The 17,605-nt window shown below is 43.9% G+C and overlaps 1 protein-coding gene across 1 annotated transcript in view; it reads right to left on the bottom strand.

Annotated features, from left to right (window-relative positions):
• Positions 1 to 6,894, bottom strand: part of PDXK (pyridoxal kinase) — a 45,792-nt gene extending 38,898 nt beyond the window's left edge. The window contains exon 1 of the mRNA XM_035315925.1: positions 6,802 to 6,894. Coding sequence (XP_035171816.1) covers positions 6,802 to 6,894 — 93 coding nt within the window. The remainder of the gene's footprint in view (positions 1 to 6,801) is intronic.
• Between the last annotated feature and the right edge of the window lie 10,711 nt (positions 6,895 to 17,605).

The raw sequence follows: 17,605 nt of genomic DNA, 5'->3' as shown, positions 1-17,605 counted from the left end.
ACTTCCATATTGATCACATATCCTCTTCTGAGAAGTAAAATAGTACTGGGCCTTACAGTGGGGAAAAGAGGAGCAACTGTGATCAGACTGGAAAGCTTCCACCGGTCAGGAATATCATTTACTTCTGCTTTCAGGAACCACAGCACCTCCAGGTCAGAAACTGCATCTCCAGCTTTTGCTCTGCCACAGGGCAGACTCTACCATTCTCAGCACATGCTTTAGCACTAACTTAAGCCACCACATTCCTTTGGCACAAAGTGCTTTACATTCCTAAGAAAGTGAAGTAAAAACACTATGGAAGGATTTCTGCTGCTAGTAATGGCAGTCCAATCCAGGGGATATGCTTAAAATTTACATAGGATGATGATGGAGTTGCTTTTTAAATGAACCACATAAGAGCTTTTGGTACCACAGGTCTCCCTTCTGCTCTATTCATAGTTGTTCCAGATTTTAGGAGAACTGCAGCTCAGAGGTGTCACAGATGAATTAGCATCAACACACGAGTCCAGAACAAAGGCTTGAAAAATATCAGGTAGTTCAGCACAGCCAAATTTCAGCTCTGTAACACTTTTTGCTATGACAAGTTACCCCAGTGCTGCCAAGCCACAAGATGATGAACTAGGCTGGCTTCTGTTGGGACACGTATTATCCATCAACATATATCTTCTTGGCATGTTTCAAGTGTTATGCTCATCAACAGTTTTCTTTGGTCACTTCATTCGTTTTCTCCTCTGTAGAATACTATATGGCTGCACATGCTCCCACAGACAGTAATTTCAGAAGAACTGGCATGTTCTGTATCAGGGCTGCTGTCAGACTCCTCACATTAACCTTGCTTCACCAACTCAAGCCAGTTCTTCACACAACACAAATAACTGAAGTGGAACTTTCACTTGTGTTTTTTCTGTCTGAACAGTCTAAAAATACCTGCCTGGTATGTGTTCAGTTGGCCATGGGTAATGCTGTATCCTTCATCTGAAATGACTAAAGAGGCTCCTCAAGGAAAGGTGACCCGTGTTTTGGGATGCAAACCGAAAAAGTGAAAAGCGACAGCACTTTACTAAAAGGCAGATTTTAGAAAAGTATCAGTAGCTTTGCATGTCACCTGTTTTTCTTGGGTGTATCTTTCTACCATCTTCATATGTACAAGTCAAGATTCATTTTATAAGTCCAAATTATACTTTTATGTTTAATACACTTTAGTTCATTTCAACTGATATATAAATGAAACCAACTTCAACTTGAAGCTCCATTTTTGCAGAAATGTGACCAATATTGACAGTTATCTACCCTTGTTTATACATGAAAAAAAATCCTCTCAACTGCTTCATGTGGAGCAGACAAAAAGACATAATAACTGCAAATATTCAAACAATCAAAAAATCCAATCCTTAAGGATGGAATATAATGCCATTTCCTAATAAAAAATGCCTTAACCAAGTAAACACTTGCTACTGATTCTCTGTGTAAGTACAGGATATTCTCCATACAAGCAGTGCAGATCCACCTCTAGGCAAGGTTTTCCAGTACTTTGGTAAGATTTGCAGTTTCTTGAAGGCTCCATTTTCCAAAGAAAGTGGGGAAAACCAGGGGAAAGCAATTTTGCTTGCTGTGAAGTCAAATATTTGCATGTTCTTTTAGACAACAAATGGTCTTTATCTTCCCACTTTGCTATGTTGTATTTGATCAAAAGCTTACATTTATGTCAAAAAAATCTACTAGCTCTTCGCTATAGCACGTATAACAGTGTAAATATTATGTCAAATATCAGCACATGCACCTCTGTAGTTGCAATTTGCACAATGTACCATAAAAAACATTAGTAAATTACAAATATTTACTGCAATTGATTATTATTTCCTTTTAAAAAGTTTCAAACAGCAACTGGCAAACTGGCCCCAAACAAACACTGCAAAATAAATTTTGATGCATCTTAAAATGCTTTTTTTCTGTTTTTTTTCACCTGTAATATGTAACTAACCAGCTTGCCATGCTGGTTTAACATCTATCTCCTACAAACTTCTGAGAAGTTCATCAAAGCTCTCACAGGACATCAGAGCTCCTATAGGGTGAGAGCCATCCTCTGTTCTTTATCTGAAAAGCAATGGCAAAGCTTTTTTCCTAGAAATCCAAGCTGCCAGGTGGAACCACCTTGTTCGGATCGTTTGGATTACAAGTCTTTTTCAGGGTCTCACCCCGAACGTGGCCTTCCCGGGATTTTTGCAACTAAATGTTCTGACACTGACGTATCATGAAAATGCTGTTTACACAGATACGAATAAGCCTTCCTAAGGGAAGTGACCTTTTTTTTTTTTAATCAAACAAACAAAAAAAAACCTCACATGACCCTTGATTACCTTACAGGAACATTGAGGCAAGGAAGCTTAATTTGAAGTATGAATCTAAAGCCTCAATCCCTGTTTCAGATATGTAATTTGGGACAATTTTTGGACATTATAAATAACAAAATATATTCTTTTATCTTTGGATTTACTTTTTGTTTAAGGGTTATTTTTTCAGCCTTTGATCTGTAACAAAAAAAGGGTGAGCCAGTAGGTACATTTACCAGTATTATTCTCTAAGATCTTTGATTCATCCTTCTTCTGACTCATAGAATTAATGCAAAAGGAGTAGTTTTTGAAAAACAGAACAAGCAGTCACCTCTTCATCTCTCTCTCTCCCCCTCCTGCAGATACATTTGACTACATTGTTTCAAAAACAAACAAACAAAAAAAGCCTGATTATTTTTTTTTTTTTTGCTAAAGCACCAGATAATCATTAGAGATAGGTTTATAACGATTTTGGTCTCAGCACGTGAAAGCACATTATACCCATGGCTGAACAACGCAATTCAAGACTGCCCTTAAGTATCAAGGAAATTACCATCTGTGCTGGTCGAAGTTGTTCTCCCATCCTTTTTTACAATTTAGGAACTAAAAATGCAGCCTGAGTATCTGTGGAAGAGAACCATTGAGAACTTGTCTAAGAGTGAGAATTGCCTGTCCTTATCAATACCCACAGACAACTATTTCCATTCTGCAGAGAAAAAAAAAAAAAAAGGAAAGAAAAGGAGAAAAAGGAAATCACTGAACAAATTTCAAAAAGCCTTCTTATTCTGTATTGGAGAAGCTGTTATGGTGGTGTCCTACAATTCAGAGAAGACAATTTTGTCTTCCAGAGCTAAATAATTTCTCTGTGCTTTTAGCTCCATCTCCAAGGTACAAAAAGGAAGTGGAGAACTAGATACTCAAAATAGAGACAAAACCTCCTTCTCAAATTCTGTGTTAGGGCAGCTGAAAAACAAAACAAAAAAAAACATAATAATGTTCCATTAGTGCAATCAAACACAAGGTAAGAAAAGAAAGCACAAACCCCTTTGGCTGTCATTGTTACTTAGGCACAAACTAAACCCAACAGTCTCTGGCTTGCAGACAGAAGAAGCACAATCTCACCCAGAGGCCACCAAATGCTAATGTCCAGTGCCCCAGTGAAATTGGCTGGGACACTCTCCTGCGCCTTCCTTGTCCTTCCAAACCTCCTTCTGGAAACTCAGGGAGGCCCAATGGGCTGAATGCACGGTTGAGGCAGCCTCGCACGCCTTGCCTGCCTGCACCGCTCCCTCTGCTTACTGCCATGTTCTACCTACACTCTCTAGAGGGTCAGGTAGCAAAGGTACGTCAAAATGATAGTTAAAGGTAACAAGTAAGAGATCCCTCTAAGGAAGAAAACACATATGGTGAAAGTAACGTCGGATGGCATAGTGAATACATACGTTTTTATTTTATGTCATGAAAACCATGACAAGTCATAGTCAAGTAAGGAAAACATTCTTTGATGGTTTAAAACCATTTACCTACTGACAGTAGCAACTCCCTAAGTTAATGTACATTTTACCACCCTTCCTCTCTCAAATGCTGGACAAACCTAAACCTGATACCAACGATGCTCAGGTTACATAACTGTGAAATAACTTATGACTATTTTAAAAATAATTCAGAACCACCTTCAGAACTTTTAAAGGTAAATAACAACAAGCAAGCAAAAACCATTGAGACTTTTGACGAGGCAGAATTCAAAGCACAGCTGTGGACAGTTCACTTCCTAGTATTTAACTACCTGGAAAATCCAAGCATGCATTTCCTCTAAGACCTAATAGTTAATCTAGAACCTCAAACTACATAAACAAATAATTGTATTCCATCCTAAAATGGTGTAAAGGGTTCTAGTATTTCTCACTCAGCTATACTATTTCCATTAATACAACTCTCTGTTTTGCTGTTTGCTGTATAGAAAGAATTTACCACATACTGAACAGAGCAAGCCTTTCCATGCACCTGCTTTTTAAATACTTTACCTTTTAGTGCAAGGAAGCCTGATGAAGTATAAACAATTAGTTAAGAAAGGACGCTGAAAAGTTCCGTGCTGTGCACATTGCTACACTGGATTTTTCCAATAAATAATAACTTTAGACTTCCACCAAGTATCAAGACATTCAAACACAAGTGATCTTTTTGCAGAAGTCTGCAAACAGCGGGGGATACCAACCTGTTTTCTGTTTGGATGCTGCTGTCCAAATGCAGATTCCTGAACTGCTCTTGTCAGGATTTCAGCCTGTCAGACAGTGTGCGCGCACACATCTACATATATCTTGCCTGGCAAGCTCATTGCTGATGAGCTCCGAAGGAAGCCTCATTTAACCAACATTGATTCAAAAGGCCAAGGAAAACAAGAGAACGAGAAATAACATAACCATGAAGAAGATTTGTACCCATCCTCAGAACTGGCATTAGGTCTCCTTGTTGTATAAAAAGTTTAAATTAAGAGACTTAGGCTTGTAATTCCTTTCCTTCGTTCAAAAAATAAAAACAAAAAACCACCACCATAAAAAAAGAAAGCTTCTTTTGGTGGCAACTTGCAACTTCTCTCCAACACTGTTCCACCAATACGAGGGTTTAAGTAACTTTCTAGCAAGCACAACTTCATCACGGGTTGCCTACATACAAATTTCCAAATTCAGTCATTTCCCAGCTACCTTTTTGCTCCATTCCAGCAATTTTTTGTTAGGCTATACACTGAGGAACAATATACAGCGTAAGTCTGATAGCCTCCTAGGCAAAACCCAGCTACAACACCAAGGGCACTTTGTAACCACTGTAGTATTTTATTGTGTCACGGTACAGGAGCTAAAGACACTTTACCAGACCCAACTTGCCAAGTCATACAGAGGCTCATATGCCAGAGGAAGCCTGGATATCAGACCAGTAAAGAGACCCTCTAACCCAGAAAAAAAAAAGACAACAGTTTAAGAGACTGGAGATTTCTGGAATAAGGTCTATTGTGTGCCTTTCTGTCATCATAAAAATAGTTTGCAGAGGGGGGAGCATAGTTTAGAGATCATTCCATTAGGAAAGGAGGGATAGCTGGCCTGCAGATCATGGCAGCCTTTTAGGCAGGGGTCTCCACATACTCAAATTTCTCTACAATACGTGGACTTCATATGTATATCACCCTCGACCTTATACTCATTTTCAAGAGACAATTGGATGATGATGATAAGGGGTTGCGATGTGTAACGTGTTGCAGGCCTGGCCTCAAGCACACCGTTTATCAGAGTATACCATCTCCTGTGTCTAGTCAAGTGAGATTACACCACTGTTTGTTAAGCACGTACGAGGATAACTAGTGTCACAACACACACCGTTCTGGCAATGAGATTCTTAGACAGCACGCTTTGTGTACCCACGTTCGTGTCAAGGAAAAATGATCTCTTTATGATAAGGCTCCAGATTAGTTCCATATGATAAAGGCATTTCATAACAGAGAACAGCGAGACACACAAAGGCTTGTCTCAAAGCACACCCACATTTTCCCACTGTCACCTAGGCTTTAGCAAACAATTCTATGATTTCTATAATGCTCTTGTATACATGGTCTGATTTTGGGGTGTTCCTGTGTGAAGCCAGGCGTTGGGCTCGATGTTCCTTGTGGGTCCCTTCCAACTCAGAATATTCTGATTCTGTAGCTCTGAAGTCAGCACGTGACAGCCACAAAGGCCAGGATCCACTTACACCCTCAACACCCTGGCCACGGAAGCTCCTGTATCTGACCCAACCTCACAGTGTCCTTAAGTGGTCCTCCCATTCTACTGAGATGCGAAGGACTTTGCAAGCTCCACCACATGTGAGGACTACAGGGTCTCTCCTTTCTCCTCCTAGCACAGTGGCCGCCAAGCCCAGCTCCCCATCCCTGCATGGGATATCCTAAGCAGAGCTCTGTAAGCCACAAGCCCACAGCAGGCAGAGCAGGTGGGGGGGGGGCACAGGCAACTCTGTGATCTTGTCAATCACAGAACCATAGAATCACAGAGTGGTTTGGGTTGGAAAGGATCTCAAAGACCCCCTGGTTCCACCCCCCTGCCATGGGCATGGATACCTCCCACCAGACCAGGCTGCCCAAAGCCCCATCCAGCCTGGCCTTGAGCACCTCCAGGGATGGGGCACCCACAGCTTCTCTGGGCAGCCTGTGCCAGCGCCTCACCGCCCTCACAGCACAGAATTTCCTCCTGCCATCTAACCCAAATCTGCCCCCTTTCAGTTTAAAGCCGTTAGAGGCCGCCAGGGCTCCCGAAGCTGCCGCCCTGCCGGCCGTTAACGGCCAGCGCCGGGGGAAAGCAAGGACGGGGGGGGGACACAGGCGCCCGGCCGCCCCCCGACCTCCCCGTCCTCCCGCCGCACCTGCCCGCCCCGCGGAGGAGGAGGAAGAGGAGGGGGAGGAAGAGGAGGAGCGGCGGGGCTCGCTCACCTGCAGGGGGAAGGTGGCCGCCTTGTTGCCCACGTAGCCGCGGACGACGTGGCTCTGGATGGAGAGCACCCGGCACTCGCGCTCCGGCTCCATTGCTGCTGCCGCTGCTCCCAGCGCTCCCGCTGCTGCCGCTGCTGCGCCTCCCGCCCGCGCCGGGCCGAGGTGGCGGCGCCGGGGGGGGCAGCGGCAGGAGCCGGAGCAGGAGGCGGAGCGCGGCCGTCACGCGCTCGCCCGCCCCCGTCCCTTGCCGCCTCCCCCTTCTCCCTCGGCGGCCGCGCTGTGGCGGAGGCGCGGCCGTCAGGCGATCGGCGAGGCCACCTAAGGGCCGCCTCCTGCAGCACTGCTGACAGAGCCGCCCGCCCAGTGGCAGCCGCCCGCCCCCTTTCCTGTCACGCAGGGTCTCCCGGTGTCCCCACGCGCTTGCCGCACGCTGCCGGGGGCACCTCGACGCCCCACGCGTGTTGTCCGCACCCCTTGGGTGCGTGGGCGAGCGATGGGCGGTGTCCGCCATTCCGCGCACCTGCCCCGCGCTGTCCGCCATTTGGTGCCGGCGCCCCACAGTCGACGCCCCAGCAGTGAGCTGTGAAGGCGAGGGCAGCCCAAACGTCCCACCTGCCCTACAGCTCCTCAGGCATCCGAAAAGCGCTGCGAAGCTGCCGACACCGCAGGCTGACTGGCCCCACACGCAACGCGCCCTCATGGCACGCCGGCCCAAGCTGTAGGCGCCCGGACAGACCCCAGCGCTTGCAGTCAGTATTTGAAGTGAATGCGATTGTGTGTTATTGACGCAAAGAGACAAAAAATCTTTAAGAGCGCTGCCAAGGAGTAAAAGAAGATGTGTCGGCTGGCAAGTGCCACAATACATCAAAGCTCTGCGGAGATAGGGCCTGATAACGTGTTTGGGAACTTCATCTTCCTCCGGCCATTTGTCATTACTGACTGATACGGGTTCAGTCAAAGATCGCAACAAGAAATCCTGCCTGATGTCTCTTGTTCTTCTTAGCCTTAAAATGACTCTGGAAATGGCATGATTATTTGTTAGCAATATGAAATCATTTTCTCCTCATCATAGGCAATTTGGTGGAAAATGAGGGAACATAGTGTTCTCTTTTGTCACTCCAGTTGCTGAACTTAGAGTTTGTTCTAGGCTGGCCTTATGACTTAACAGTTTCTACTTTAGTTTGCAGTACCTTATTCAGTGTTTGATGACAGGATATGAAAGCTAAAATAATAATTAAAAAAAAAAAAAATCTCTTTGCACTGGCTACTACTTACACTTGGATGAATAAACTGTCAGATGAATATCTGAGAAATAATTAATCATAAAGGGGCTGAATTTAGCACAAAGAAAGAGAAAGTGCATTGTGTCTGAAGCTTTAGTTAGTGTTACAGGAGAACTTAGATTCCAGTAGAGTTAAGGCTGAGACTGGTGTTTCCATCATCTATAAAATTAGGTGTTTTCTAATTTCAGAAATTAGCGCATCTCCTTGGAGTATAAGGTCAGAGCAACGATTCAAGTTGGGAATGATCTGTGCCATGCATGCTCAAGATACAGCACTCTGGGAAAACAAAACAGCATTTCATAGGAGGAGGTTGTCGCAGGGGGATACAGATCTGTGTGGCAGGGTAAGGGCACGTAGTGAGATGTGATCTTCCTCAGTTTCTGGTCACCCATCTCTCCATCATCCTCCACTCAGTCACGCCCCATATCCCTTATTCTGCAGTAAGAATAATTAAGCCTTAATTATTCTCCTCTCCTCATCTTAGTAATCTTAGTATTCCTAGAGCCAACACTGCTTTCCAGGTCTGTTAACCTCTTTCCCTTTTATTTATTTATTTATTTATTTATTTTGTGATTGACTTTCTTCTAATTTTTCATTGACTTGAGCTATTCTGACCTCCCCAATAACTGCCGTCTCTCACCAGCAGCTCTACCATGTCTTCTTTCTTTCTGTATTTCCCAAGTCCATGTCCATGGCTACCTAGTCCCTGTTCCCACTTTTAACCTACCATCATTTTTTCTCGGCTTCCTGCCCTGCCTCAAACTCTTTGTCCCATTCCCACTTGAACTCTCACCACCCACGCTTACGCACGCCTCTCTTTGTGGTGCATGTTCAGAGAACACAGCCTGCTTTGCAACACATGCCTGAACCTTTACACACGGCCATCAGTTAACATGAAACCTACTTGTTCATTCAGCCTGAAGTGTAAACACTGTTTTTTCATTTCATAGCAATCGCTGCCTGTGTCCTACGCTTTTCAAATGAGTGGCTATTGCTTCATATATTTGGAACAGACAGCGTATGTGCCTTTTGTTGTTAAAGCCTCCACAAACACAACACAACAAATGCTGAAATGTTCTAGTCCTGTGTTTTTCCATAGCTCTTGGAACGCTGAAGAGTAACCTATCTTCTGCCTTCCTCTAGCTTCGAGGGCAATTGTTGGATATTGATATATGGACAATAGATATTGTCCATTTTTTTTCGGCTTTTCCTCCCTTCCCCAGCAACGGGGTGTAACACTCTGCTCTGACTGCACGCATACGATACGTACAGACTGGCATACATTCCTTTGGGGCATGACTGAAGAAATCTGTCTTGTGGGTTCCACTGTATTGTCAGGGGAAACTGGGCCTCTGTAAAAGCAGTTGTGCACTGACATTACTGGTTTGCCTCTGTGCTTTTTGTGCCTGCCCCCACTCTATCTTTCCCTTCGTGATAGTGATACACCGCTCAAAGATGCCAGGAAGTGTTCTGGCACTTACAGCTGTTCGTTCTAAAAACTGCCCAAGCACGTCTGACATTCTCACCGGAGCAAGTTCCTCCCCCAAGAAGGGAAGCACGCCTCGTGTTTATAAGGCCCGTCTTTAGGTTTTGTACAGCAGCTACTCGACCACGTCGTCAAAGCAAGGAATATGGTCAGGGAAGTCTCACGTAGCAGAGAGCAGCTGATACTAGAGGCTTGTGTACATGAGTGAAGATACTACAGTGCAGCAATGCTGAGGCCCGTGGTAGGAAGGCAGTGAGCATGCAAAGGCAGAGCTTTCTGCCTTCCTCTGCAGCTGCTGGCTGTGAAAGGGTACTTGTTAGAGGGGAGCACATGCTGTTTCTACAAGCAAATGGAGAAAAACGTTCTATGCAGGATTACTGCATTCTTCTTAATATTCTGGAAGGAGTCTGAAACACTCCTAACATTCTTTATGCTTACCCCAGAGGAGTATCTGCAGCCTCCCCTTATACTCTAAGCTGTATGTGTATATGTAATGAATTAAGCAGTGGAACTTGGATGAACCACCATGCACGTTAGCAAGGGAGAGACTCAAGAGTGAGTATCAAGCACCCAGTTTTTCAAAACGGGGGAACTTCTATGCCTATTCGCCAAAATAAGTTATCACAAGCAAGACACAAATCAGTTCTCCTTGTCCAGAATACAGTTCACGCACGTGTGAGCACCCAGTTTCTGGGCAGTGGTTTTCTGCAGATTTTGCCCTGCTTAGCCTAAGAAGGAGGCCCCTTCCTCAGGAAAACGAGTGTGTGTCACAGGAGACAGTAAAGTGAGGCCTCAAGTCCATAGTCATTGTGCATTCTGCCATGCTATCCTCAAACCTGTTCTGTCTGAAAATAATAATAATAATAATAACTCCCAGGTACTCCTCCAAATCTGGGGGTTAATAGGACTATTCAAAGAGCAAATAACCAGTCAGTATGTGACAAGGGGCTTCATTAGAAGAAAAAGGAAAAAAGTCTAGGTTAGGTCAAATACAGGCAAATAGAGAAGCTATCCTAGGCTACCACAGATGCTGCTGTGGTACTGCTGGGATGGCACCTTCTCAAGCTCCTGACCTTGTCACTGGATTTTGCATGGCATTGTATGCATGGAGATTTACTGTTTGTTGTTGTTGTTTGGTTGTTTGTGTGTTTGGTTGTTTGTTCTAAGGTAACCCATCCCCTCAAACCAGTTCTCCTTGGTCAGAGCAGAATATTGTCCAGAAATAATGAATTTTGAGTTAGGTGATTATCTTAATTTGATGAAGAGATAGTTCAGAAGATAACAGTTTATCAAGAAATGGCAATGTCCCACAAATGCTCCTTGTTCTTTCTATAGTCTCCTTCTACAACTCTCCTCTTTCCCACATCTCCCCACTTGTCTGCTTTGCCTGTCGATGCATGAAAAAGCCAAACACCCTGTGGCAGACCTAGGGCAATACACATGACAATTAGCCAGCCAGCAGTGAAAGAAGATACACATCTTTTCCTGCCCTCGTGGGCAGACAGGACAAACATCTGTGCGGGCCATTTGTTGCACAGGCTGCTGCCCTCTGATGTTTGTCTCGCTGTCCTCCGGAATTTCAGCTGTCAGTGCGTGAAGAAATTGTGAGATTACAGTGAATAACCAGTTTAACGTGAGTCAACAGTATCAGTATTGCAGTGAAGGTAATCACCTTCTGGACGGCATGAACAAAAATACAGTCTGCAAGCCTAGCCTGCAAGTAATCCTTGCAGCATATTCAGCATGGGGAGGGTCTCTGGTGGAGTGCTGTCAATTTTTATGTCCATAAAGGAGGGCTTACCTCCACCGTGCAAAAGATTATGAAAAACACAGGAAAAGATTGCTTTGGAAGATTGCTGAGTTTTCTTCTTCAATTTGTTTGCCTTTCATAACTAGTGAAAGAAATACCTTTTTTAATGTTGGTAGCTATATTTAATTTCACCTTGGAATGGGGGACAGACTATGTCAGCTACCAATGTCTCCTGCAGTCCAGATTTTCTACATAAACGTGGTAGAAAAGATACGGGACTGCCAAGAAGAAGAAGCGCTCAGGCTGACAAGAGATGCATAGAGACAGGGTCTTAAATTTTTGTAAAATTATATATGGATTGTATATGTATTCTCCAAATCATAGGCCTTATCAGAAGACAAAAGGTCGAGATTATGTAAAAATCTTATCAGTAGCTTTTCCTTTTCTCAGCAAGTCTTCAAGGCAGCAGGAGTGGACCAGCACAGAGCATAACAGTGCGCTCCTCATCAGCAGACCACCTGTATTTGATACTGATTTTTGGTGCTCAGCTGAATGTTTGCTAAGTCAGATTGCAAAGCACCAGCTTATGACTGGAACGGTGATAATAAACTGTTAGCAGCATTTGCCTTAGGAGGGTACTGTCATTCTAGTTTCAGACCAAATTTTCACTTGGCCTGTGTTAAAATTATCAACTTTGTCAGGAATTGCCAATAATGGCAGAAAAGGAGCCATTTTCACAGCAAAAGAAAGCAGATTGTTAAAAATTGATCTTGCCATCAAGCCTGTTCTGCAGGGAGCGGGTTAGGAAGGCCATGCCAAAGCGTCTCACAGGCAAGTGGGGCTGCTGCCTCTAGGACAAAAAGAGCACCAGTGCCGCTTCGCAGAACCCTCACATGAACCTGAACTGCAAACGAGCAGGGCTGACATGCTTGCAGCTTTGGTGAAAAAACAGCCTGCAGAAAAAATGTTGGACTTACACCCATATCGACTGCACTAGTGATTAGCACACGGAGAACAGCACTCACAGCACTCATTTCAACAGAACTGAGGGAAACAGTCCTGAGAGTGGGCAGTTAATGGTCGAAGTAGTACATACAGTTCTGTACTCCGGATCCAGTCATGGAAACTGCTCTCTTACTGCCTTTGTAGTTTTGCAGGACGAGGACCTAAATAATCCCTCCCGCACCCCAGAGTAGTCTAGCCTTGTAGCAATTAAAAACAAATAAATAAAGAAGTCATTTTTTGTATTAAGAGAGGACAGTATCAGAAGAGCACGAATGGGCTATCGATTCTCGTACACCTCTGATTCAACTCTGTTCTTTATCACAGACTTGCAGAAACTCCCTATATCCTGAGCATTTTCACGAAAATGTCTTCCCAGTGGGGCCTGAGGGAGGAGATCATGAAATGTATCAGCCTCCAGCTGTCAGGCCCAGTCTGTCAGTCCTCACGCGAACTGTTTTATGGACGGGAATGGAATAACACACCAGGGGCTGAGTGTCAAGGTGAGAGATGGGTCATTAGTGACAAAGTTCTCCTCAGAATGCTTGAACACAAGTTGAACACTGTTCGGCATTCGGACTCTTGATCCTCAACATCATCTCCTTCACGAGGACAGTGCTCCTGTTAAAAACTATGCAAGACCACTTCGCTGTGAAATTCTCAGGTGAAACACTCTATTTGGACAAATCCCAGCAACTGGACATCCATATTTCCACTGGTGCTGTTGTCTACGTTTTATTTCCAGTGTCCGCTGAATTCCATGGTTGGAGTTAATGAAAGGGAAGCAGGAGGCCTCCGTTGGTTTGCTAAGGGAGCTACAGTGCTGAGGGTCAGCTTGCATTTTTTTCCTGGATGCTCGTGCTTACGCCTTCGGGATCCGTTCCCAGTGTGCTTAGTATCTACTACCTGACGTTGGGGAAAAGTAACTCATATTGTTAGGTGTTTAATTCTGGTTACCCCTTTTTAGTGCTTTTGTAATCATTCACTAGAGGTAGCCGAGTAAGCACACCTACCTCTTTGCCAACAGCTGTAATGTTTCCAGCAGCAGACCTAAACCCTTCTCTGGCAAGCTGTGAAGTGGGAGACAAAAGCAGCTACGGTGCAATACAGTGCAACGTGTGGCCGCAGTGATAGCACTAGAGAAATGCATATGCTGTTTTCATTTTGCTTTTCTTTCATTTTTTAAGGCAGATAGGGAAAAAGAGGGGAGGAAAACTGTTACCTCATTGCATTGAACGGTTTGGTTTCGCAGAGATTTCAGGAGCTGATTTTTAACAGTTGACCTTGAAGATCGCTGGGTGTAGATTTTGGATCAGATGCTGCGCGAACGTGTTTTGTAAAGCCTGCTAACAGCTGGGAAAGAACAAGGCCTTTCCTGCGCGCAGGAATAAACCTCGCAGTCACGAACTGCCTCTCTCAGCAGTTTGTCCCCTGTGTGCGTGTGTGTGTCTTGCGTCAGATGCTGTCGTCGTGCAGCCATGAGTCACTTGCTTCAGACCCCACTGCTCCGGGAGAGCAGCTTGGCATCTCCATGCTGCTTATTCCCCGGGGAAATGTGCACACGGAGCAGAGGGAAGTCAGGCCACCGCTGCGCTCCCAGCAGAACAGATTTGCATTCGAGTTCAAGCTGCGGGGAGTACGCGGTATGTTGACTAATGCCGCCTCTGTTTCTAGTCCTGTTACCTGGGAAATGGCAATTTCACTTTGTTCTTTTCCTTCACTGGTTGCAAAGAGATTTTCTACTTTAAATTAACCTTTAAAAGCCTGAATGCAATTCAGTAAGCTTGCAACCAAACTGCCTAGGTTTTCCACCTAGCATCAGCTCACTAGCAAGATAGTGGTAATAGTAAAATGATAAAATGCATAAAAAGTGAATAAATAAAATGTAAAAGGAATAAAATCAGAACCTAAGACTACAGGCCATTGTACCAGCAATGCAGCTGTGTGCAAGCCACAGAATGTGGATTTAAGTTTCTGCAACGGGAGAGCCAGAAAACACAACACCACTTTTGACTCACTTCAGACTCTTGCCTAAGTGAAAACAGGATGCTTCACACAGAAATTACCTATTTTGAGGGCCTTTCATCTTCCCAAAGTTGGTATTTTAGGATGGGAGGAGAAAAGACAGAACCTTTTGTGTAAAAATTACCACCATCACATACTGAAAAACATGCAGCAAGACATTAGCAGGTTTCATGGCAAAGGTTTTATTTTCTCCCATGACAACTTGCATTAAATACACTAAACTAATACAGAAAAGATTGAAGATTACATGAGATAAATGGGTGAAAACTGTAAGTTTTCATCTGGTCCTGAGAGATTCATGAGCTGTGTATCATCAGCAGCAAGGCTCCGTGGCAAAGTAGGATCATTGTCCATAGCTGCTTAGAAATAATCAACAAAAATTACTTGCAAGCCCTAAACAGGGCAAGAGTCACCTACAAATTCCTGTGCCTGGCATTTGTATTGTTTTCCTTAGAACTGTGCTCTGGTCGCTTACATTAAAAATTCATCTGTTCCACCCAAGGGGCTCATTCACTGTGCTCTGAAGTATGTGTACGTAGGGAGCGATAGGGTACTTTCTACTCTTGGCAGGCAGCAGTGGTGGAGTTCAAGCCCTCAGTGGCCAATTCTGCAGCCTGTCAACATCAAACAGCATTTTCTTCCCTTTTCCCTAAAGAAAAAGAGCGGATTTCTAAGGAAGAAACACTGGGCGCTCTCTCTTTTCTGTCAGTCACTTGGAGACAGTGCAGACCTCGTGAACGATTCCTGTTCTTCCTTTCAAAGGGATTAATGACAGGGTGAGACTCGAGGCTTTCTTTCCAGAAACAAAATCACTCATTGGCAATACTCTGCGGAGACGAGTACGCATATTGGATTATACAAGCGTTTACAGTTTCAGCCTTCATTTTACTGCAAATATCTCCCAGATGTTTACCGTAGCGTTAAAGCCAATGAAAACGTGGCTCCAGCCTGGAATGAGAACTGCTCCCTACATTAAGAGGCTGTGGGATTCACTTCCCTGCAGAGCTCAAGTCTTGGCACTTCCACACTTTTCAGCAGATCTGGATCAAAGAGGTAGGATTTAATCAGGGATTCTCTCCACATACACAATGGTTTGCCAAGAGCAAAATTACCTCAGTGAGAGCTATTCGGGGATCATATCCTTCTCTGAGCAGGATCATAGAGAAGGGTCAAGATTGGAGTCCAACCAACCCTTGATCAAACTAACGCTTTCAACTACAGAAAGAAATGCTAAGGAGTTGAGTGCCTGGGAATCTTAGTGGACTTAACAAAAAAGGAAGACTTCTCCCTTAAGATCTTGAACCCCAGTTTCAGTCTTTATCCCTTCTAGTGTATTTTTTTTTCTGACTTCGTGTGCATATTTTTACGTTGAGCATTGCATTCACCGTCTGGTTAGCCCTGTGAGTCTCCCTTGAAGGTCAACCAGAGGAAGAAAGAGTGACTAACCTCAGCAACAAATATTGCAGGAATGCTAACAGGAGAGTTTCCAAGACTGAAGAACTTGTACATAGTAAGCAAGCAAACAAACAAACAAACAAAAACAAAACAAAACAAAACAAACACTGCAGTGAGCAGAATCCAAAACCTCCCAGGACTTTATTTTTATTCTGCAAGACAAACATCTGAAGGAGAAATGTAAACAAGGCACAGCTTAGCCTAGGGACTGTTAGAGCATGTTACATGTTCTGTGTGGAACACTGTAAAATGCCCACAGCGAAGACACTGGAGGCTTTTTTTGTTGTTGTTGTTAAAAGCAACTTTGACGTTGGCTACTAGATGCTGGTGTTGAATCCAAAACACTGTGTGGTAATTCAGAAAAACAGCATACAGTCCTAAAGGAATGATGTCACCATAAATGCTCTTCTCGGTTGAACTCTCCACAAGGAATCCACGCACAATTGACTTGTAGGAAGGATTTTAAGCCTAGGCTCATCTCCAGAAATAAACATTCAAGACTGCTTACGTAGGAAGGACTGAAAAATCACACCATTAAAATACAAAACTGCTAACAGGGTCCAGCCAGCATCAGAAAGGCAATATGGAGGTGCTAGAAACTGAAGTCTACCTCTCAGAAATAATATAAGCAGCAGTACAGACCAGGGTCTGCTGTATGCTTTTCAAAGTCAATTTTTGTAAAATAATTCAACTTCCAGGATGAAATTAACTTAAACAAGGCTCTAAAACAGGTTTTGAAGGTTTCTTTTTTTAAAAACAAACAAACAAACAAACACGTTTTTCCCACAGGAAGGGTTGTTTCTATTGTTCTAGTTCTACTATGGACTATATTAGTCTTCAAAGAGTCACTGTGTTTCTCCTCGACTTGCATGGTGAGAATCAAACGTAAGATGTACTTGTGTTACCTTGCAGAATATTGTGAGGACAGACATTTTCTACCTTCCTGGAAACATCAGCCAGTCACTGGATCACCGAGATGCCAACCCCGGTCCAACCTGCCTGCGTGGATCCCATTGAGAAGCACGAGGGGCACAGAATCCTACAGTGATCCCTTGAAGTGGATAGGTCCCTTGAAGTAGGCAGTACAAGTTCCACCGTACAGCACTCCACCAAAGTGACTAAGATCCTACACAACATGAAGGCTGCATACGATATAGAAGTAAGCCATATCTTGGCCCCACGGCTGAACTACAAATGAGATTTTCTACCTTACCCCATGTAAAATAAAAGCATATACAGCAGTTAATTTAAAGCTACATGCTCTGCTGCTGTCAAAACATGCTACCATTTAAAACTTAGGTATCCATAAAGACACGTAAATTACTTTTACAGGACTTTATTCTGAGGGAAATCTGTTTTCAATTATAGTTTAGTTTTACTAGTGCCAGTGCTGTGGATCAGTTGCTTTTCTTTGAATATATATATTTTTTTTGCATTTCTGAAAATTCAGTGCCTCTCAAGAAAACACAGCATCATTTCTTTGTATTGATCCTGCTCAAGTGCAGGACCTATCAGTTCCCAAAACAGAGACATAAAATACTGTGTAGGATTCTAGGTGTATCTAACACGTACTTCACTCTACTGCTTTTAACATGGAAACAGCTTTTAGGGCTCTCATCTCTTACCACCTTTGGTACCTGCACTATTATACCTTTGAAGTACATGTTGCACCATATTACTGCTTCAGTTAGCAATCTTAATTCAAGGACTGATAGTGTTTGAGCTACTTTGCTTCTTTTCAGCAATCATTCAGCTGCTGCTGTCTTCTCTATGGTGAAATCCCAAAGGCCAGTAGCTCAAGGG

This window comes from Oxyura jamaicensis, chromosome 1 (genome assembly GCF_011077185.1).
Source record: "Oxyura jamaicensis isolate SHBP4307 breed ruddy duck chromosome 1, BPBGC_Ojam_1.0, whole genome shotgun sequence".
Classification (NCBI taxonomy): domain Eukaryota; kingdom Metazoa; phylum Chordata; class Aves; order Anseriformes; family Anatidae; genus Oxyura; species Oxyura jamaicensis.
This window is presented reverse-complemented; position numbering and strand designations above follow the sequence as displayed.